This window comes from Lissotriton vulgaris, chromosome 3_1, assembly GCF_964263255.1.
Source record: "Lissotriton vulgaris chromosome 3_1, aLisVul1.2, whole genome shotgun sequence".
NCBI classification, from domain to species: Eukaryota; Metazoa; Chordata; class Amphibia; order Caudata; family Salamandridae; genus Lissotriton; species Lissotriton vulgaris.
This window is the reverse complement of record NC_141689.1, coordinates 1037174755-1037198093: the sequence shown is the minus strand read 5'-3', so window position 1 is coordinate 1037198093 and position 23339 is coordinate 1037174755. Positions and strand designations below refer to the sequence as shown.

Genomic DNA, 23339 nt, shown 5'->3' with positions numbered 1-23339 from the left:
TGATCAGTTGACTGAACTGCAACTGCACTGGTGTGATAAAATGGTATTGATGATCTAGAACCATGACTTCTAAGGTTGAGTAGTACCCAGGAAGCTGGGGGGGGGAGTTAGGGGGGGGGGGAAGAACTCTACTTGTCTTCACACAGCTCTTGAGTCAGACGATCGAGGAAGAAAACCCTTCAGTTTCTCAAGGACAGACTGCTGTGCCTCAAAGCTTTGTTCTAAATTTAGGCTCAAGTATTCAGAAAGTAACTTGGAGAGTGGCTAAGTACGCCAGTCTGTGGCTTTGAGCCCTCTTAGTACCTCGAGGTGGGCTATCTGAAATACACAAATTAATTAAATGGTTCCCTTTGCATTGAATCCCTTTTTTTTTTTTTTACTCTTTGTGATCTCCTGTGCTACCTCAATCAGAAAGGAGACACCTGTATGTATGACAGAAAACGTTTCTATTCATTTGCTCTAATTTTTTAATAAACATTTCAATTTTTCACATGAATAGCCTTCATTTTGGTAACAATGCTTTCATTGATTAAAGCACAATTGAAAACCTATTTCAATGGAAAGTATTTTCTTTGTTTATTGATACATCTCTTCAAATGCAGCTGTCTCGATGAATACCGAAACAATGTATATAATGCAACGTATGTTAAAATGCCTTGACTTATAGCAAAGCCTACGCCAGTATAAGGGACTAATAAACAACAAAAGAATGCAATAAAAATAGCATTTATTCTCGAACGCTCTCTCCTTTCTTCACACTATACAAGCAACTGGACTATAAAAAGGAACATATTTACAAACCGTAGCTAAAATAGATGTGGTTCAAATCACAAAATGGACCTGGTATAGAAAATAAAATGGCAATTTAGATGTCTTCGTGTTGTTTTTTTTTTCAATTCTGTGCACAGAACTTCACATCTGCGAAGAGTAAAAAAAGGCACAACGTGTATCTGAAGACGAGTAGATTTAATCCAGTAATGCAAATACTTTCAAAAATAACGTTTTTTCCATTGTGGATTATGATGACTTAATGCTAATCAAATATAGAACGTTTTAACTAAAGACCTTTTTTGTGTGGAAGATTGAAATATGTACTCGGCGAGGAGTGCATATGAACTATCACAGACAAACACCTTTCTGATTGCGTCAAGAAAGCGTTCTGGGATAGATCACATGAGTGAAGATATTGAAAAGTGTATGAATTTAATGAAGATACTTGTGCTCAAGAAATTATATTGCAAGCAGGTTATTATTTTTCTCTGAGTTGATTTGAGTACGTTGCTGAGAGATAATGCTTGCGCTATGCTTTAAAGTTATTTTATGAACCTGATGTGGTTGTTCAACATTGTCATGTGTGTGGATTGTTATTTAACTCCTTAGTCATATGATTTGTTAAAGAAATGAGCATCGCAACTGACCACTACTTCTTTTGCCAGTCTCTTCTGCGAGACCAAGGACAACGTTTGAAAACGTAACTGATTGAACAGCGTTGTTGCTACTTCTATGAGTACTTCAAGCCGTAGTGCTCTCCTTGATATCACATTTGCCAAGCAAAATCATGCATACAAATTTATCCTAAGACTTCAACTCACCATGCAGATCTGCTTGTACTTTTCACTGTCTCTTATCTGTTACATTAATTTGTGTGTTTTTAGCTCTGTTATAATAGCATTGGAATTAAACTGTACGGTTTCTTACCTAGTTCAGCTACTGGGTCAGTAAGTGTGCAAACAATGTTGCCAGCATTCCAGATTTTATGATTTAGTATGATCACTGTGCCGATGCTACTAGTGTCATCAAGAAGGCCGGTGTTATCAATAATGGATTATCTTGAGAGCTAATGCCAAGAGACCTTGTGATGTTCATCTCTTGGAGCAGAAAATGCTTATTGAGATTGGCAACTAACAAAAAGCTGCTAAGTTTGTGAAGGACATCCCTCAGCAGACCCCTCTTGTTGGTTTCATGTTCACAGTGATATCAGTTTGACAATCCTAATGGTGTACTGAGCCATCAATTTGTTGTTGCCTTTTGGGAACTCTGCAAACAGTGGAGGTTCTGTCAAAGTTGATTGTATGGACTCACTGGCCAATTAGTCGTTTCATTTTGTATGACAGTGCTTAAAATATATCAATATATTCAAGTAGTGGATGTTTAACTAATTCTCTTCATTTAAACGTTTGATTTCAGTGTTTACGGAAGTGGGGTTTCAGAAGGTGCGAAGACATTTGCTGGATTAAAACTAACAAAGACAACCCTGGCAAGACAAAGACTTTGGATCCAAAGGCTGTCTTTCAGAGAACAAAGGTAAACATGTTGTTGATATGAGAACTGTGTTCAACTGTAACTGCCAGCAAATGAGCACAGTGGCATATTTTTGTTTTACTTAGATCAGAAGTAGAGATTTCTCAGAAAAGACTGCTCTGTTGCAAATACTGAGTTAATAGCCGAAGGAACAACATTAGTTTGTGCAGTATTTTAACGCACATGGATACAGTTGCTAGAAAAGTGCAGCAACTATTGTTGATTCAATGTAATCCTTAAGGGACCTGCTGGTATTCGATTCAAAGTGAATGGTGCAACATTTATTTATTTTCCTATTGTGGTGCTCAGTTGTGTTAACAGTTGTCATAACGTATCATGTGTGTGTTTGATAAAAACTTCCTTCAATTGGTAAACTAGTGAAATCGACACTCTAATGGTTGATGCCCACATTTTACATTTTTGAGCAAAGCAATTTTAAGTTGCTAGTAATTGCTTATCACACTTCTGCTGCTGATGTGTTCTTCTAGCAAGTGGGGTGTTGTCTGGATTAAATATCCACAATTTCTCGCTAGATGGCGCAATTATGCACAGCATGTGAATCTATAATGCACTAGCTGCAGAACATTGTTTCAGGTAAGTAACTTTTTCTTTGTCTGCTGGCCTTAGGTAGGCAGAACTAAATGAGACATATGAGGCCACCAATCCAGTTCATGAAGCCTTTACTCACTTTCTGTTAAAAGCATTATGTAACAAGAATCTTGAAGGTGTTTCTACATCTGTGTCTGAAGGTGAGGTACCTTGATGAAGTGATCAGTAATTTGTAACCCAAACAGAACTAGCCTGGTTTTACGGAAGGCGTTGATTGTCCTCCTGTGCCTGCTTCCCAAACCTCCAAATGATTGTACTCAAAGCGGTGATGGTCATACTATCGTCTACTGCCAACTGCTTTGTGTTGAAGGACCGGGTTTTAGAACCCAGCGGCGTCAGGGAGAACGCCCGATGCCTTCGAGTTCCCCTGTCTTGGCAAACAGAGACACGGGATACTTCTTGATGACGTCAAGGACCAACGTTTATTGGCTGCAACCAGGAACAGAGGTCTACGAAGCACACACGGGTGGTTCGCTAGAGACTGCACAATTTCAATGAGCGGAGCATGGTCTTTTATGCCAAAAATCAAGCCTCAGGCAACATTTCAAATTAGCATTAGATGCATACAAACTGACAAATAGCAATGTCACAATTTGAAAGTAGCGTATGACGACAATCTCCGACAATCCCATTTTCCGTTGTCCAGCTCACCAGAAATGACCAAGCACATTCCAATATCCTGTTCGATCAGGCCAGACAAACCCATCATAAAACCCTCAACCCAAATCTGTGATTATGTTGTAAAGGAAAGGCAGAAACAGTGAGATAGAAAGGTGGGAGCAGTGTACCATAAACTCGGGCACGTCCTACTCTTTGATCTTTATCAGACCAGCTGCTCAACAAGGAACTGGCTCAGCGAGGTCAGCCTCGGGCAAGGAGTCAGTTCGGCCAGGTCACTCAAAAGTCAGCTAAGGCATACGTGTTTCAAGGACTCGTTCGGCCACAGTCATCGGGCCTATGTGAGGGCAACCATACAAAATGGCTGCCGTACACAAAATGGAACCCGAAGGTTCAAACTAAATCCTTGAATACGGAGTGTTCTCATATATGGATTCATACGAAAACACTCAGACACGCTACACTGGTCATTTGCGGTCTGCTGACACCAAAATAGTCTATTTCCGACGACCTTTATTGAACGGGTTCGGAACCTCCGATCTTCACTCGCAAACCACAGAACTACAGAACCTCCTTTTGCCCTTACATAGGCAACAAACCCAAACCCATGTCAATCTGAATCTGGATCTATTTTCATCAGATCATCGATATGTTGCTGTAGCATCATCCTATTACTTAGTACCTCTCTCTGGACAGGTCTCTTTACACACGAAGTAGCACAGAGGCCACAAATTGCAGGAGCACACTGTACACAGAGACAGAACATGAAAAGGATAACTAAAACCATCCCTATGACCATCAGAATCTTCCAACCCCAGGTGGATATCAATCCCCATAACCATCCCATTACCAACCAATCTCCTTTGTCCAAATGGACAGAATCGGAGATCTTATGTAGTTTGGAAATGGCCTGGAAAACTGACGGAGCGTTGTCTGGAACAAAAACGCAGCAGCTCGATTGAATCAGTTTACAAACTCCACCTCGATCTGCTAGTATGACATCAAGAGCAACTCTATTTTGGAGTGTCATAAGTCTATCCGACTGGAGCTCAGCAGTCAAATTACCAAGGGCACCGGCAGTTTCGACTATGGTGGACTCAACCACTCTCGTCAACTGGCGAATATTCCTACTGTTAGCCATCGGTCCCCAGAACGGCAGAAAACCCTTAAAGAAATCTCCGAACTCTTGCCCTGCAGTGTCTTCTTGACTAAAGACACCTCTAGCAACCCTCGTCTTATGGTAATCTGCCGCAGCTGTAAAAGTGGGAGGTAACAGAAAGGAAACAAAACACGTGCCCGAAAAATCAGGGGGCAACCATGTGTACGCTTTGTCGTAGCAGTCAAAGTAGGTACCCTTAGCAGCCAAGAATGCTGGGGAAGACTGAGACGAAAATACGTAAGTCTCAGTACAAACGCTCTTCCCTAACTGAGCTCTCGGATTCTTGCCATTACCCTGCAGACAATACGACCCTGATGGGGCACTATCCAAATCGGTGGAGAACTCTTCGCTCGCTGATTAACACTCAGACTAACTCCATATCCAGTAACGTTCCAACCAATATACGCTAGTGCCTCATCTCTCGGGATAGTCTCATACAAACTAATTCCTCTAATCATGTCGACTATACCCTTGACCAGAGCACTATTCTTCGGGTTGTCTTTCACTGAACGTTGGGGATAGACACTATGGGCATAGATAAACATCGTTCTGTAAACCCAGATCGAACCATTTAAACTAAAAGGCAGAACTCAGTAAGGAATACCCTTATCAGTCGTATGGGGCATTAGACCACAAATCCAACAGTTTGTCGTGTTCATCACGAACTGGTGTTGGTGCAAAAGTTGGATAAAGGAATTATTAGCAAATTCCAATCGTCTAACTACCTCATGTTCAGGCAAAGGGTGAAAAGAATGAGAAGAAATAGTAGGTGGAGGTGTAGGTTGCACAGTGGGATTAAACGTTACTTTAAAAGAGAATGTTACATAACCAATTATGAACGTCATCAGGCTCAATAGCAAAAACAAACATGGTATCAAAAAACTTTTCTTCGATATGAGTTTACATATCTTCTTTCTAAAAATCATTGTCCGTGCAGGTCTCTCCAACTCAAAGAAATCCATCCTAAACTAAATATGCTGCCCGCTGTGGTAGGTTGATTCTGCTAAGGAATGCCTCTGTCAACCCAGGGCAACTCCCTTAGGCCAACCAGAACCCTCGACCTAATGTCTCAGGCTTGCACTCCAAAGACTTACGGCAACCGCGACCCTAGCAGCTGGAACCAGATGGCGGTTCGAAAAAACAAAAAATGAATAGATCCTTGGTGGAGAGCTAACCTGCAAACAGATAAAGCATAAAACTTTGTCTTTATTTATTTGTCCATGATTCTCGATCGCAAATTATAGTGGCTTCTTCCAGGCACTTCTTGATCCTTAAACAAGAGTTCAGGCTCAGTAGTGTTCAATCGATTCAGAGGAGGCACTGCTTCTTGTAAAATATCATCACTTTCTTTCTCAGTGTTCGTACCAATCAGACGAGCATCGCTGAATGGTAAAAATCGTGGAACAATGTCTGTTTCAGAATCTGCAAGTCCCTCCTGGACCCACTTATCATATGGTAAGGGCAAAGGTGCCCGCTTAGTATGCACTCCGTGGATCCAGTTTCGCTTGCCTCGCACTCGGACCGCAGATCGTGTCGACAGAAGTACTTGATAGGGTCCCGTCCAGCGGGGCTGATCGTTCTTGCTCCGCTGAAAGTTACGCACGAAGACCCATGAGCCAGGTTCGATAGAATGGCATGGATCCTCTGAAGCTTGTGGAAGGCTGTCGTAAGCCTGTTGGTGTAAACACACAATTTAGTCGTCAGTTCACGTAAGCAGCACTGGATGTTCGAGGTCACTGAACTTTGTTGGTCTTGGTACGCCCCAAATATTCGCCGGGCGACCAAACACAACCTCATACGGACTCAAACCTATTTGTGAATGCACAGTCATTCTCGTGGACAAAAGCGCTAAAGGCAAAGCATCTGGCCACTGTAGACCAGTGCTCGCTTGGATTTTGGCCAATTTCAATTTAAGAGTACCATTATAGCACTCGACTAAACCAGCTGATTGGGGGTGATTTGCAGCATGGAATTTCTGCCGGATTCCTAGTCCCTCACACACACTCTTCATAACTTGACCGACAAATTCACTCCCATTGTCACTCCAGATAATTCTCGGCATTCCGAACATCGGGAAAAATTATTTTTCCAAAACTTTCGCTGTGTACAAGGCAGTATTGTCCTTAAGGGGATAAGCTTCTACCCATCTAGAAAAGGAGCAAACAACCACTAAGACATATTTCAAGTTGTTACATCATTCCATGTGGATAAAATCTAGCTGCAAAGCCTCGAACGGATACGTAGGAGGAGCAAAATGACCAGCTGATGTTGGAGTTCCTCTACCAGGATTGTACATCAAACACACCATACAGTTCTTCACCAAGTTCTCTGCACATTTTGGAATTCCCGCATTCTGCCAAACCGGAGCCAACAACTTGCAAATCCCTTTCACACTGATATGTGCCATTCCATGAGCCATTGTAACAACCGGAAGCACATACGCATTAGGCAACAACCATCTCTGATGCTCTGACAAATCAGTCCAACAACCATCCGAATCCAATCTACCCTTGCTTTCTCTCCATTCATTCAACTCTTTCTCTGTAGCTTCAGCTTGTATGGATTTCACACTCTCAATCGTATCTTCACACATACTCTTCTCTGGAACCCATCTCGCCGGACCCGCAGCGTACATTCGACTAATCACATTTCTCGCAGTTTCTTTCGCGACTTCATCCGCAAACGCATTACCACAGCCAACATCATCCGTAACTTTCTTATGGGCACTGCATTTCACGATCGCTACTTGTAATGGCAAAGTAAGAGATTCGAGAAGTTCATTCACCAACTGTCCATGCTAGATCTTCGTCCCAGGCGAAGTTAAAAATCCACGTTCACGCCACAAACGTCCAAAGCTATGAGCCACACCAAAGGCGTATTGGCTATCAGTGTACACATTCACTCGTTTTCCTTTCGCCACACACATGCTCTCGTTAATGCAATCAACTCCGCTGCTTGTGCTGAATTATGTGGGATACGTGCAGCTTCAACAATCGTATGCAAAGTCGTAACAGCATATGCCGCAGTCATATCACCATTCGGCAACTTAAAACACGAACCATCAACCCACAAAGTACCATCACATTCAGGAAGAGGAGTGTCCCTAAGGTCTACTCTCCCTTTCGTTTCTTCTTCAGTTCTCAGAAAACAGTCATGCTGTTCTTCACTATCATCATCTGTCTCAACTGAAATCGGCAACAACGTGGCTGGATTCAACGTGTTGCATCGTTTAATGTGCACATGACTCGCTAACAACATCAACTCATAACCCGACAACCGAGCACTAGTTAAATGCTGCGTCTTCGTACGGTTCAACAAGGTATCCACTGCATGTGGAACAATCACCACTAACGTGTTGTCCATAACCAAACCAGCAGACTGTCGAATTGAAACAGCCGCTGCCGCTGTAGCTCTCAAGCAACTCGGCAACGCTCTAGCTACCGGATCTAAAGTCGACGAAAAGTACGCACATGGGCGTTGCTTATCGCCAAATTGCTGAGTCAACACTGACAATGCACATCCCTCTCTCTCGTGAACATACAATGTGAAAGGCTTACTGTAGTCGGGAGTACCCAACACAGGAGCCGAACACAACGCATTGCGTAATTCAGAAAAACTCGTTTGACATTCGTCAGTCCAAGGAATAGGATTTGGAGTATCCTTAACAGTAAGAGCTGTCAAAGGCTTCGCTAACAAGGAGAAATTAGGAATCCACTGTCTACAGTACGATGTAATACCCAAAAACGCACGTACTTCTCTCTGTGTCGTAGGCACACTCATTTTCGCAATAGCTTGAATTCTTTCTGGGGTCAGTTTCCTTCCCTCCTTCGATAAGAGGTGACCTAAGTAGGTTACTTCTTGTAGACAAAATTGCAACTTGGAGAGAGAAACTTTATGATGACAATCAGACAAGTGGCGCAGTAGCGACAAAGTGGCTTCCCTGCAAATCTCTTCAGTACCAGCGGCAACTAACAAATCATCGACGTATTGAATAAGGGTGCACCATCAGGTAAAATCAACAGATCAAGTTGTGTCTTCAAAGCTTGACTATAGATCGATGGACTCTCACAATAGCCTTGAGGAGCGCGTTTAAAGCGGAAACTGCGACCTCCTAAAGAGAATCCAAAGATGTCCCCACTCTCCATGGCAATCTGGATGCTGAAGAAAGCATTCTTCAAGTCAATCACCGAAAACCAGAGTCAACAGAGCTGTAATATCAGGCACAACAGGAAATTGTGGAACAACAATCTTGTTCACTTCGCGAAGATCGATGACAAACCTATATACAGGAGGCTGTGAAGGATCAGTTCTCTTCAGAACAGGCAAAACAGGACTATTGCACACATTACCTCTCGTTTCCTCAATGACACCCTTTTCGATCAGGTCATAAATAATCGCTAAAAGTGCACGCTCACCATCACTCGAGATACGATATTGTGGAATGCGCGGTAACTTAGCATTCGCCTTCAGTGTCACAACATATGGGGGAATGTCCAGTAGGCCCACATCATTTGGAACAGTAGCCCACAATGAATCTGGTAACAGAGACTAGTCAGGTGGAAGACTATCTGTCGACACGTACATCGGAGAGATCACTCTCTCACCCAAAGTAAGATGAACTCCTGATTGAGAACAATACAATGTTGCATACAATCTCTTCAACAAATTCAATCCCAGCAAATTCTCATTACAACCTGTAGTCAAAAGAAGGGGTGCTTCAAACTTACGAGGACCAACAGAAAGAGATAATGGAGCAGAAATCGGATTCGTAACGGGGGCGCCAGAAAAACCTACTGAAACATTATCAAAGCCAGACAAAGGTGCACCAGGGAGCTTAGAATGCATAATAGAACTCTTCGTAGCACCAGTATCTAGCAGAAAAGGCTCTGACACACCTGATGCAATCACTTCAACACAGGGTCCACTCTGATCTACTGGAACTGAAACAACTCCCTCTCTTTGTCCATGGCTGTCCTAACAATTATCACCATTTGCTTCGTCACCTTCAACATAGTAATCATCCATATAGTACTGTGCTGTCCTACCAGACGAACTCTGCTGTTGATCAAAACTATTCATCGAGTTCTGCGGAGGCAAAGGACGTAAATTCTGTCCGCGACCTCTACCTCTAGGCGCTTGTTGAGAACCCCTACCTCGTACACCCAGAAGCACCATTCGTGCGTTGTAACAAAACCGGACAAATATTCTTGTAATGGCCCTCTTCTTTGCAATACGCACACTGATTAGGCCCATACAGGAAACGCTGTTGAGAAGACTCGTTCCTTTGCAAGTTTCTCAAATACTGCTGAGTTTGCTGATAATCGCACTGACTATTAATACGGGGTGGATAAGCTTGTTGTAGAAGAACTTTAGTCTTCAATTCCTTAGTCTTCTTATCCGCTTTCTCTAACTCATCCTTGCGCCTATTTTCATAGTACTGAGCCGTAGCTAAAATCTGCGCTGACGTAGAAACGGCCCAAGCACTCTTAGAATCCTTCAACTTAGTGCATAGTTCGGGAAGTAGATTATGCACAAACTTGTCAACGAACAATCACTGACCACCCTCGGTAGTCATATCCTGACCACTATGATCTACAAAAGTTTCTTCAAAACGCGTGAAGAAATCAGACAGTCTTGTCTCTCTTCTGCTTACATGCAGACAACTTGTCCCAATTAACACGCACTTCGGGCATCAAAGTCTTCATAAAAGTAATTATCCTACCAGGAAGTTCAGTAATAAGATCTTCAGGCTTAGCACCTCCAACTTGTCTATCATTCGCAGCAACAAGATTAACCCATGTATCACCCAATTCGCGATCATGATCCGTATGTCGAAGCACATTCCAGATAGGCTGTGGAACAACATTACCAAACAACATGTCTATGTCCGCTAAATTCATGACGCACGAACCCACAGTTTGCGTGAGCTCTTTATAATATCCCGCCGGATTTTTCCGTGGGTCAGGTAAAGTCTGCTTAAGTGCTAGGACTTCAGCGCGCTTCCAAGGAACATGTACCCATATTCGCTGGAAATGTGCAACAACAGGTGGATTAGCATTGGGATCAGCAGGTCTCCAAACTGGAGGAACCTCTCGCATCGGATATTGACGCGCTTTTCTCCTAACTGACGAATCAGGCTCGAACAATCGTTCAGAAGGAGCATTGTTACGAAACGACAACAATGTCGACACCGCTCTCTCGATGTCGAGGAGACTCACAATCGTCCCTTTCGCAAAGTCGGAACGCACTCGATACAATTCTTCAGGGGCTTTACCCACTTCGTCCATCCATTGTTCACCAATGAACACACACATCATTTCAAAAACGTATTGTTGCTTTGGTGCTTTCCATTGCTGAAAAACATCCATAATACCCTCAAGATCATACTGGGAGGTATACGTAACCCATCTACGTGCCATATGATCCAAAACTGCACGTTCATCTGCATCAGGCAATTGACTACGCAATTGTCTACTCTCACTCACTGGAGACATACCCAATTGTCCCAACAATGGAGTCAGAAAACCAGAAAAAGCAGCAGTCATTCGCTGTCTAGTAGAAGGAGAAGTTATTTACCTTTAGTTGCAAGGATCACAGAGCCTTCGGAGGAGGGGTCAGGGACAGTGTCTGAGCTTGTGACATGTATAGAATGCGTGGGAGTAAACTCATTATAGCTGCTAATTGGCCAGTCCAAGAAAGCCTAAGCAGTCTCCATGCAGCTAGCGCTCAACGTGTCTGGGAAATGAAAAGCCTAGTAATTATAAGACAGAGTCTTGGAAAGGGTTCCGTCTAGTTTGATACTAAGGTAATCAATGGAGTCCCTTGCCCACTCATACAGAAATTGAGCACACAGGGCAGATTCGTGAGTGGAGTCAACAGAGTGGTTCAAAATCTGCAATTTCTGTAAATTTGCTTTAAAACCAGAAACTTTGCTGAATAGATGAAGCTCAGACACCAGCGCAAGGAGTGATGAAATATGGTTGGCTATTGATATAATGCTATCATTAGCATAAAGGCTAACAAGATGCTGGTCACCTCATACGCGACACCACCGATGTACAGATTATCAAGGCTCCATATATAATGCGAAGAGAAGAGAGGATAAAGGGCACCCATGTTGTATGCCTTGAGATATTGGAAAGATGAAGGAAGAGAGGCCATTGACCCTCGCTGACGCTCTAGGTTCGCTGAGGATGCAGTGCATCCTTTAGCAGAATTTGTCCCCAAAGCCAACCAGTGTAAAGTCGCGAAAAGTTCCGGGCCAGTGGATGCGGTCAAATGCTTTTTCGGAGTCTATGGAAAGGAGCAAAGCTTCTCTCAGAGATCTATGGATTTTATCCAAAATATGAAGAAGGCACTTGGTGTTATTGACGCACCATAATAAATCTGGCCTGGTCTGGCTCAATTAAACCCGGCATGGTGCACCGCGATACCAGTAAATAATTTAGCATCTATATTCAATTTAAAAAAATGGTTCTATAGGGTCCACATCAATTCGGATCCTTGCCAGGTTTCCCTATGACCAAGATAGCAGCTTCCAGAATTGAGAGCCAGAATCTGTGAATGAGTTATACAGCCAGGTAAGGTCTTGGCAGAACACTGTATAAAAGAGGATGCCAAAACCATCAGGTCCCTTTTTTAATTTCAAAGGCTTCAGGTGGGAAATCAACAAACTTGCATTGCCAATTCGTATAGGTTGGTCCAAAGCCTCAAGCTCCGTGGCAGGAAGGGCAGTGAGAGTAGACCCATTAAGATAAGGGAGGGGATTTCCCTGGGGGCTATCCACAGTAGAATATAAGGAGCCATAAAAGGCCCAGAAAGAAGACTCAATCTTTACATAGGAGCAAACTGTTGAGTGAGGCCCAGAGCGAATCCTTCTGATCCTACCAGCATCGGTTTTGCTGCCAAGGCGATGAGCTAGCATCCTCCCACAGCGATTGCTGCAGAGATAAAAATTTGTCTTTGAGGCGCACCAAGGCCTATCTGCCCGATCGTGATCAGGATGCTTAAGGAGGAGGCGCTGCATCTCGTGCTCCCTCCAAACCCTGGTGGCCTCTAATTTGGAGACCGGTAGCCGGGCGTTTTGGCATGCTGCCAAGCGGGGGGCTGATGTCACTGCGGTTGAGGCTAATTTTGTTGATGGAGACCTGCGTGTGCTTTGAAATAAACAAAGCAAAACGAATTTCGTTCAGCACACGTAGGTCCCCATCAACGAAATCGGCCCCCAGCTTGGCAGCATGCCAAAACGCCTGGTAGCCAGTTGGGCCCTGGGAGGCATGATCCGACATTGATCGGGGAGCAATGACTGCCTCAGTGATGAGGGCAAGAGATTCGGGGTTGTGAGGAAGTAATCAATGCGCTCAAAGGTTTTATGGGCCGCTGAATAGAACGTATAGTCTCTAGACAGTTGATGGAGACATCCTGTAATCCGCAGTCTGCTATCAACTGTAATCCTGAAACAGAAAAAGCTCCTGTTTGGTCAGAGCGCTACCCAAAGCGGTCTAGATCGGTGTCCATTACTAAATGATAAAGATGGCTGAGTCTGGGGACCTGAGGACATAAGTCGGAGAACAAATGATGAAGGGTTCTTGAGATTCATTAGGTGCATATAAGTTCACTAAAGTAAAATGAAAGGTACCCAATTTAAGTCTAACTGCAAGAAAATGCCTCTTGATTTTGGTGACTGTGTCTAGAACCTCCCCTTTAAATCCACAGGAGAAGAGAATGGCTACCCCTCCCCTCTTAGAAAGTCCTGAGACCGGATCTGACGTTGGAACCACCGGGAGTGCATTCTGGGTGTATCTTTTGAAAGTAGATGTATCTCCTGTAAAAGGCTAATATCACTGCCAAGCTGTTCTAGTAATGAACGCACAGCAGCCTGTTTGATTGGATTGTTAAGGCCCTGCACATTGAGGCTGATTATCTTAAGGGCCTGGGATATGAGAGGGGGGCAAAGGCTGTGGAAGCGGATGCCTCTCGAGATGAGAGCTCACAGCAGTGAATCCTTCAAAGCAAAAGAGAATTGTGTGGTCGCCCAGACTAGGGCCCAGAGAACGGTCCGTCTGGAGGAGCAACAGAAAAAAGAAAACCCCAACAAAGGAAACCATAGGACAAGAGCATTCAAAATTTACGTTTAACAGGAAAAGAAGTCCATCATGGCAAGGTGCATAGTCGGGAACAAGAGCCAGATAAGGGCAGGGAAACGCAACCATGGCCTCAGGAATGGATGATCCCAGGGAAAGTAACAGCAAGGTTATTATCCAGGTCGAGTTGCCAGACGCACCCCCATTCCCGCCAGCAAGGTGCCCTCCTGTCCGGCATTGTAGTGTATAGAATAAGAGGTACAGGCAGTTATGGTTGTGTCGGACATGTCAGTGCCCTCCATTAGCGTCTTCAGGACCGATTTAATTTCTTGAGCTATAGTTACATGGTCTGTTTTCGTAGTTGCAATGGAGTTTGCAGCTCACCGCCAGTGGAAACGTTTACAAGTCTGGTGATCCTGTGATCGTGAGAGCAGGCGCAGTGGGGATCTTCCAGTGAGTTTGTGATTCCAAGAACCCTACTTCCCTCGGTTAGAGATCTACGTTTTTACAGTTTGCTCTGACGGCAGAAAATCACAGAGGCTCGAACAAGTGCACAACTGGGCACTCCAGCCGCAAGTTCTCCTCCAATACTTCCAGCATTGGGGACAACCAGAAGTAGACCTCTAGCCTGCAGCAGAGAATACCAGGTGCCCAAACTTCATCTCCAGGTTCCCACACCCCTACAGTTCATGGGCAATGCACTATGGATGAGCTGCTCCGGGAAATTAGCTTATGCTTTTTCCCCTCACCTACTGCTTCCATTTGTGGTTCACAAACTTCAGCAGAAATCTCTCACTTTCATCCTGGTGACTCCCATATGGGTACGGCAACCATGCTTCACCACACTTCTCGAACTGTCAGTAGTTCCCCAGGAACCACTGCCAAACAGGCATGCCCTTCTCATGCAGAACCATGGACAAATCAGACAACCGGACCCCAGATCACTCAACCTTGCAATCTGGCTCCTGAGGACCTAGTATTTGGCCACTTTAATCTCCCACAACAGAGTATGGACATTCATAAAAAGGCATGCAAGCCTACTACTCAGGCATGTTACGCGGCTAAATGAAAAAGATTTGTTCACTATTGTCAGTACAAACACATTGATCTCTTAGGAGCTAAAGTACGAGACATTATTGCCTATTTACTTCATTTATATACCTCTGGTTTAGCTTTTACATCTGTGAGGCTACACCTCGCCGGGGTAGCCGCATATCTACAAAATGGGCAACACACTTCCCTCTTCAGGATTCCAGTTGTCAAAGCCTGGAACGTCTTAAGAGTCATTCCTCTTTAGGGTCCACCAGCTCCCAGATGAAATCTCAGTATTGTAATAATAAGATTAATGGACCCTCCATTTGAAACCCTCCACTCCCTCAAGTTTTTATCCTGAAAGGTAACTTTCCTAGACTTTCTCACTTCACTTAGATGTGTCAGTGAGCTTCAGGCATTAACTTTAGAAGAACCCTTCTTCCAAATACATAAGCATAGGTTTTTACTTCGCACCTACCCCAAATTTCTTCCAAAGGTGGACTCACAATTCTACCTTAATCGATTGAACTGCCTGTCTTTTTTTCTCCAACCTCAGTTCCTTGAAAGAACTCTGCATATGTTAGAAGTAAAAAGAGCTCTCATGTATTACATTGACAGGACTAAATCATATAGAAAGATACAAGAACTTTTTGTTTCTTTCTTAATACCTCACAAATAAAAGGCCAATTTGAAAACGGGCATTGCAAGATGGATTGTTAAATGCATTCAAACATGCTATGCTAAAGCTAAAAGAACTTTACCCATTCCTCCTAGATCTCACAGCACTCGTCAAAATGGTGCTTCAGTGGCCTTTCTAGGGAACATACCTATAGCTGACATATTTAAAGTAGCAACATGGTCTACACCACATACGTTTACAAAACATTACTGCTTATATGTACTGGCATGTCAACAAGCCAATGTGGGTCAAGCAGTTCTATGTGCACTGTTTCAAACAACCAACTCCCATGGTCTAACCACCACTTATGGTTTACAGTCCATGCTAAGTATGTGCATCTACAGTCATACATGCCTCAAACAGAATGTTACTTGCCCGGTAAGCATTTGTTCGTGGCATGTAGTGCTATAGATTCACATGCACCCACCCACCCACCTCCCTGGACGCTTGTGCTTCTTACAGTTACTTTCACTGCTTTCGCATGGACATACTACACTTTGCTTCACGTTCCATCCTCACCCGCCATGCAGGAAAACAATCTAACAATGGAGTGGATTACCATATGCATTACCAGCAAGAGGAGGAGTCACACTACCTTGAAAAAACGTTCTTCGAAGAAAAACAACATGCATACATCCGAGCCCAGCACTACATGGCAGGATTATGCTCCGCATGTGAATCTACAGCACTACATGCCACGAACAGATCTTTCTGAGTAAGTAACATTTTCATTTCTGTCTGAGATATCGAATGATGAATACTTCTGTGTGAGGGTAAGAAGATCTCTCTTGGACAGTGACGGATTTATGGGTACATTGTATCTCTGGATTACTCAAATGCTTTTGAACTATTACAAGTACAAACAAAGGTGGAATGATAAACGAAATCAAAGGAAATAATACAAGAGCCAAAGCCTAAACTAATCATTCTTCTGTTTCCACAGCTTTGAAAATAAAAATTGTTGCACAAGAATGTGAAATGGCTCAAAAACATATGTACTTACAGAACTCAGACCTTAGATTATCAGCGTTTAAATTAAATCTGGTGGCTTTTTTAACTTCTTTCAAGGTGCCAGTGGACCTTCCTGATCCCACTAGTGTTGGGATAGCACAGTGAAACACAAAGCCTTGATATATGTGTTATTGTCTGTTTTCTGCTTTAAATCTAATCCTTAATCCAAAAAAATACTAGTTAGAAGTTTGTCTGCTTTTTATGGCAATAATCATTGTTTTCCACATACATTTTGTTGAGCTTTATTTTTGTATCTTAGGAACATTGCTTGATGGGAATCAGGGGAACTGTGCGGCGCAGCACCGACGGGGACTTCATCCATGCCAATGTAGATATCGACCTCATAATCACAGAAGAGCCTGAAATCGGCAACATAGAGAAGCCAGTGGAAATTTTTCACATCATTGAACATTTCTGTCTGGGCAGGAGACGACTTCATTTGTTTGGAAGGGACAGCACCATCAGGCCAGGTATATGGGGATTTATTAAATGTGTTTGTACTGTTTTATAAAACACTAGGTTCCTCTGACATTGCTTAAAAGTGCTGATGAATATGAAATGCTATTTGTAAGACCCTTTCATGATAAAAGATGCTGAAATAGTGCGTTCCTTACTGAGTAAGAGTGAGTGAAACTCTACTGGTGCTTGTTGGTGACAGTAAATTGCTTGTAAACTGTAGAGGTTGTTCTTTCCGAGGCACCTCTTTGACCATTTGATGCCTGACTTGCCATTTTTCCAGGCTTAAACATAATGGGGAACTTTTGACTGGGGGAGAATGTTTGCATTGTCAGCATTCCGTCCATCATTTGTTTGCTGTAGAACTAAGCAATCTCGGCAATGGGTTGTGTGGGTGGGTTCAGTATTTTATCTAGCTTGAAGATCCGAAATGTTGTGCTTTCAGTGATATGCGACTAGCAGTCCATTACGTTTAAGGAGTCTGGTCATGACTCAAATGTATGTTAGTTTTTCTTTTGTGGATCATTTATTTTGTAATTTGTCAATTATTCTACAAGACATCCAGAAACTTCCACGTCAGTGCTTCAGTTTAAACATATAAGTTTTTGTATGTGTTTAAGATGCACGATTTTTACTGTGCAAAATTAAACCTTCTTTCTTCATTCCGGTTTGTGTTTGCTTTCCCCCAAACAAGCTAAAAGTTAAACAATATAGTGCCTGAAAAAAAGAATAGAACCTGAAACTGCAGCTGGAAAACACTAGTTGTGCACAAATGTTCAGATTCTAGTACAGTTTTTGAAAATGCTGATGTGAATTCAGGCAAGTGATGAGCCTAAAGTAAATTCTCAACAGCTGTTTAAGCCCACACAGTGAAGTACTGAGCTAAACACCAAATAACAGTTGCACACAGCTGGTTTGGTGATGCAAGCAAGATGGATTATTGGATAATTGTTCTGTTCTCAATTTGCTACAGGCATGTTTATAACGGCAGGCCATCTTTGACAGTACTCTTGCCTCCAGCCTTTCCTAGTATGTGTAAACTGTACCTTCCTGATGACAGTAAATGAAGATTGTGCAGAACATGCAGGGCAAGGCCATAAACAACTTATGTAACGGAAAAGACCGGTCATCTCGGGTTGGCAAGTCTTTCTCTAGTCTTCTGTTTTATGAGGCCACCATAAGCGCAGAACAAGACCACATTACATATCCCAAGAAGAGATGCGGAGGTCAGTGTTCAATAGACTTAGCCAGCATCTTCCAAATATAAATAAGAAATTTAGCTACAGTAAATATTAGGTGAAGCTTCATCTACCCTTTTTATCACCAGTGGCCTGTGATATCCCAGTGTCCATGGATCCTTTCAACCCATTACTGTTCAAGACTGTGAATCCAAAACTCTCCTGCTGCATGTTTCCCAAATAAGTATGCACGCATCCACAGACTTCTTGTTAATACTTGGAAAAACCTCTGAATGCAATTGAGCTGGATCTGGTGGAGTTTAGGTCTTCTAATCTGCATACTAGGTTGTGAAGATGTCCGGTGTAGGCCATGTACCTGCACTCCTGCTTAAAGGACACTTGTTTCACTTTTACAGTTTGGAAAATTCAAAGATTCTTCTGTTGTTGGGCCTTAGGGTAAAGCAGGAAGCCATTGAGGGTGTAGGACCGGCCAGTAAATGTACATTTGAAAGATTTGTGACTTTTCGGTGCACCATTCAGTCCTTACTAAAGTTTTCTATATTTTTAAAAAGGTGGAAATATGTGTGTGTGTGTGTAAATATATATTCACTGAAAAAACCATAGGTTTCAGGGACGTTATAGTTAGAAATTTGCATTTAAAAAACCTCTGAAACTCACTGAAAAAATCCATAGGTTTCAGGGACGTTCTAGTTAGTTGGACATTTCACTCGTACAAAACAAGAGAAATTCCGCCGTTCTAGTTAGTTCAGCTAACTATAACTCGTGCCCCTGCAATACACATCACATATTACATAATTCATGACATGGTCAGTGACATCACTGATGACATCACTGATATCATCCATGTGAAAATCTGATGCACCTCCTCACACCCTAATATAACCTTTGATACACCCACTCTAGAATACAGTCTACCATTTTCGAAACCATAGATACACCAGTACCACTTACTATATACGCACATACTGAATCCTAGGTTTTTTAAATGGTAAATTCTAAATATAACATACCAGTCGCGTTTCCAGAGTGGTGGAGAAAGGTGAGCGTGGCCTCCGAAACACCTCTTAGCAATCCCACTGTGTGGGATTTACTGGAGGTAACAGGAGGAGTAGTTGGCCCTCAACGTCAACCTTGGGGGCCAACTACCCCTTTTATTACCAACAGTAAGTCCCACACAGCAGGATTGCTAACTTCTTATATCAGGCCCACCCCCTCCCTACACCACTGTGCAAATGCGCCCCTAGCACGTTGTAAGTTGGGGGATTAAGTCCCCTTGAATACGGAGGCTCCCTGGGTGCCAACTAGCCCACCAGGTACCTCCAGTAAGTGCCACAGAGCTGCTTTGCAGAGAGGTGGACCGAGGCCACGCCCCTTTTTACACCTCTCTGCAACACAGCTCTGTGCCTGTGGGTGTGGCACTGGCATACTACAGATTTACGAAATCCAGCACGGAGATGTATAGCTGCTGAGTGAGCTTAGCACCATGAGGCTTGGAGGCAGGGCACCTTGCAGCACAGCTATCATCTGTCTCCCTGTTCAGTTGGGGGCTTTAGGCTAGTTTTGTTTTTTGAGGTTACCACTTGTCATGCTTGGGTAAGGAACACTTGGGTCCCAGCACACGTATGGGTCTCTTTAGAAATACTGGACTTACTAATATAGCAATTGCAAAGCTGTGGACTCGTTATCTTAAGTATAACTGTATTTGCACTGTCCTACATTAAAGCAGTGACTAATGTAGTACCTATGTTTTGTTGAACGAGCATTTGGTGTATACACCACCCCTCACACAGAGTGCAAGGAAAGGTCTTTTTATTAAAGATTCAACTCTGTGGCTGTACTGTTTTTTTCATCAAGTTGCAGTTCCTTTTTATGGAACAGAGACGACTGTGCGAGGATCTTTTGTAACAAATAGCAAGCATTTGCATTGCAATTGGTCTTGCCTTTGCGAGAGTTCGAGTTACTGGTATTGTAAATAACAATGCCTTTTATTTTTGTGTTTTGAAAACTTACAAGCTGTGCGTAAACATGCACTTTGTACTTATAGTCCTTGCTTACGAAAGGCAACGCTGCCAGTAAAAGAGGTGCAGTTACTGCCAGCCTTGCTTCTCAATAGCATAGACTATATAAGTACAAAGTGCGTTGTTAGGCACCGCTTCGAGGTTTTCAAAACGCATAAATAAGTCATTTTCATTTACAATGCCAATAGCTGAAACTCTCGCAAATGTGAGACCTATTGCATTGCAAATGCTTGTTCTTAAAAGGAAAACGGCGTACATTAAAAAAAAGTACACCTTTTATTTTTTAAGAGCAGGCAGTAGTCTTGGACGACTGCCTGCTCTCAAAATACTTTTTCAACCATTCTTAAAAGGTGAAATGGGTGCTTCCCATTTGCGAATGGGTTACAAACAACTTTGGGTTGGTGGTAAAGTGCAAATGTTTTGCAAATGCATTTCGGTAGCAAAACATTCATACATATCAATGCGAAACAGTATTTGGAAGGGGCGCTCTAAATGCGCCCCTTGTAAATACTGATTCCCAAACACAAAATACCATTCAGTAGCATGGACTTTGTACATTTGTAAATGTCTTTTGCTTTCCCAAATGGCCTGATTTGCAACCGCAAATAGCCTTAGTACATCTAGCCCCAAATATACAAGACAAATGGAAAAGTTTGGCATAGCGGGAATTCATATGCCTGCAGCACAGTGTGAGTACACTTTTTTGTTGGTGAACTTTCAGTATGCGACTGCTAAAACTATTAGAGTTGCAACTTTCAATGTGAAGTAAAATATCAACCACTGTCTCTTTGAAAATAAATTGCTAAAAATTGCTGGCGAGCTTATGATGAAGTGTTCTTTGCATCTGTTTGACAGCTTATACTGAAGGACTGTAAAATGAATTCAACCAAAACCCGTGCAAGGATATAGATATTTTTTTTTTATGTTTGACATTTTATGTGGAATTTGATACAACCAAAAATTATGAGCAGTTTTAATGGGACCTGTCTGAATGCACTTCCATGTCCCTAATGTGCTTAAAAAGAATAATGTCTCTTAGGTTGGACTCTGATCTCTGCTTCAAAGAAAATTAAAGCGCACTCACGTCTGAAATAGTCCTTTAGGTGGCCTATAGAACAGTCCTCCCCTAGACCATTCAACATTTAACTTGGAGCGGGCACAAATGGTACAATTGGGGGGGTCCTGCCTGCACTACCATTTTTGAGTTGGGGGAACTCTGCATCTCCTTCCGGCCACGATAGCAGTCTGGGATAAAGCTGTGAAAATTATTGGATGGCACGGTAAACCCACAAGAAAAACATAGTTCTGGAAGGGTCACCGGCTTCTCAAAATGTAAAATAATGCAGGAATTTGAGGCCTGGTTTCTGCTTGGGATCTCTAAAGTGGGAGACCTACTTGAGGGAGGCACTATCGTGCTGTTCTCTTTACTTCAGTGAGATTATGGGGTGAATGCAAGTCAGTTCCTCATATACGAACAAATAAGACATGCATGGAGTGCGGAAGGGCTTTTTGGGATGGGATCCTGGAATATGCCATGCAGAGGAGGTGGGGAAAGGTGTGATCTCCTTAACCTATAGAACCCTAAATAATAACATGCCAGTTACCCTACATAGGCTGCGGGAAAAGTAGGTGATGGAGTTATGGGAAATTAGAGGACATCGATTGGGAAGCAGCCCTTATGCACCTGAAGGAGGTAGCAATCAGACCCCAGCTATGTCTAGTACATTTCAAAATAGTACAGAAAGTGTACTATGATGGACGTCGAATGTATGCCATGCGTTAGGCGCAGACCCTGCATTGTCTGAGATCTCGGGGAAAGGATGGCTTTCTTCCATATGATCTGAAATTTCCCCCTGATTCAGGACTACTGTGTTGCAGTTATTGGGGAACTTGGAGTGTTCTCGGCACATTCCATTGGATGCTAAATTCCTTCTCTTGGGGATCCCTAATGACATTGACCTACCACAGGCTCAGCTTCTGCTCTGCGGCCGTGTCATGACCAAGAGAGAAATAGCTCGATACAGTGGGGCACAGGAGTGCCCCCAACACCACAGGAATGGAACCGGGATATGGACATGTACATGGTGGCTTGGGCTGCCCAAAACAATTGTAGGGTTGGGGGTAAATGGATGCATTATTACTCTCAGGAGATGCTAGAGGACAGTGGGAGATAAGGTTGGGAATTGTCCTGAAGACGCCGGATGGGTCGTTACCTGCTGTATTGATGTTTACAAATTGGTTTTGATTCCTGCTATTGAATCTGTACTGGCCAATGTGTATCTGGGGAGGGGGTGGTGAGGGTTTCAATGGATGTTCAGTGTTGTTGTTACTACTATGCAGTTACGAGGGTTCGCCTCCAGATTTGTTTTATTTGCTTTTGCTGCACTGTTTTGATAATAAAATAAAAAATGTATTAAAAACAAGAGAATCTCTCATCACCTATCCGTTATTAGGTTTAAAAAGGACACAGATGGATTCCATTACCTTTGAAATAAGAATCCTTATTGTGAATGCTTAAAACTCATCTTTCAATGTGACTTTTTGCAGATATTATTGTACCTATTTTATTGGATATATTACTGAGGGCATCAAGCCAGAACCTGCAACGCTTTAGAAATATTGAAGAGCATGCAACATCAAGATATTTGTTTACAATATAGGCCCCTGTTCCAGTCTTGGGTTATCCTGTATCCTTCTGACCTATGCCTCAAATCAGTTTCACAGAGACTAGCTCATTTTCTACAAGTGTCCTCCCGCAGCCTTGGAATTGTCTGTCACTCTGATGAACCTGGAACCTCTACCACAGCATTAGCTCCATGCTGGCTGAATGACTTCATGGCGCTGTGAGCCATAGTGCAAGAGCTTGGCAGATTAAGGTTAATTTAATGGTCTGAATGACTTTTGTCAGCATTCCATAAAGCAGTGGCTGATTAAAAAAAAGGCTGTGCTGCTCATAATAAGGAGGTTTGGATAGTTTGGTAATATCTGCATACTGCCTGTCAATGGGAACTACTAGTTAACCCAACCATTGTGGCTGTAAGCGCTGATCTTAGCTGACTGCTCACCCACCTGCAACACTCAAGATAATTATTGATAATTGCCCTCCACATCTACCCATGTCAAGCGGGATTACTTTAAAAGCCATCCCAGAGGCATTGGATGTCAATACAACCA

The 23339-nt window shown here is 43.0% G+C and overlaps 1 protein-coding gene across 1 annotated transcript in view; it reads left to right on the top strand.

Annotated features, from left to right (window-relative positions):
* METTL14 (methyltransferase 14, N6-adenosine-methyltransferase non-catalytic subunit) overlaps positions 1 to 23339 on the top strand; it is a 205733-nt gene that overhangs the window by 172979 nt on the left and 9415 nt on the right. Inside the window, exons 9-10 of the mRNA XM_086961446.1 lie at positions 2188 to 2304; positions 16752 to 16962. Of these exons, the coding sequence (XP_086817572.1) occupies positions 2188 to 2304; positions 16752 to 16962 (328 nt within the window). The remainder of the gene's footprint in view (positions 1 to 2187; positions 2305 to 16751; positions 16963 to 23339) is intronic.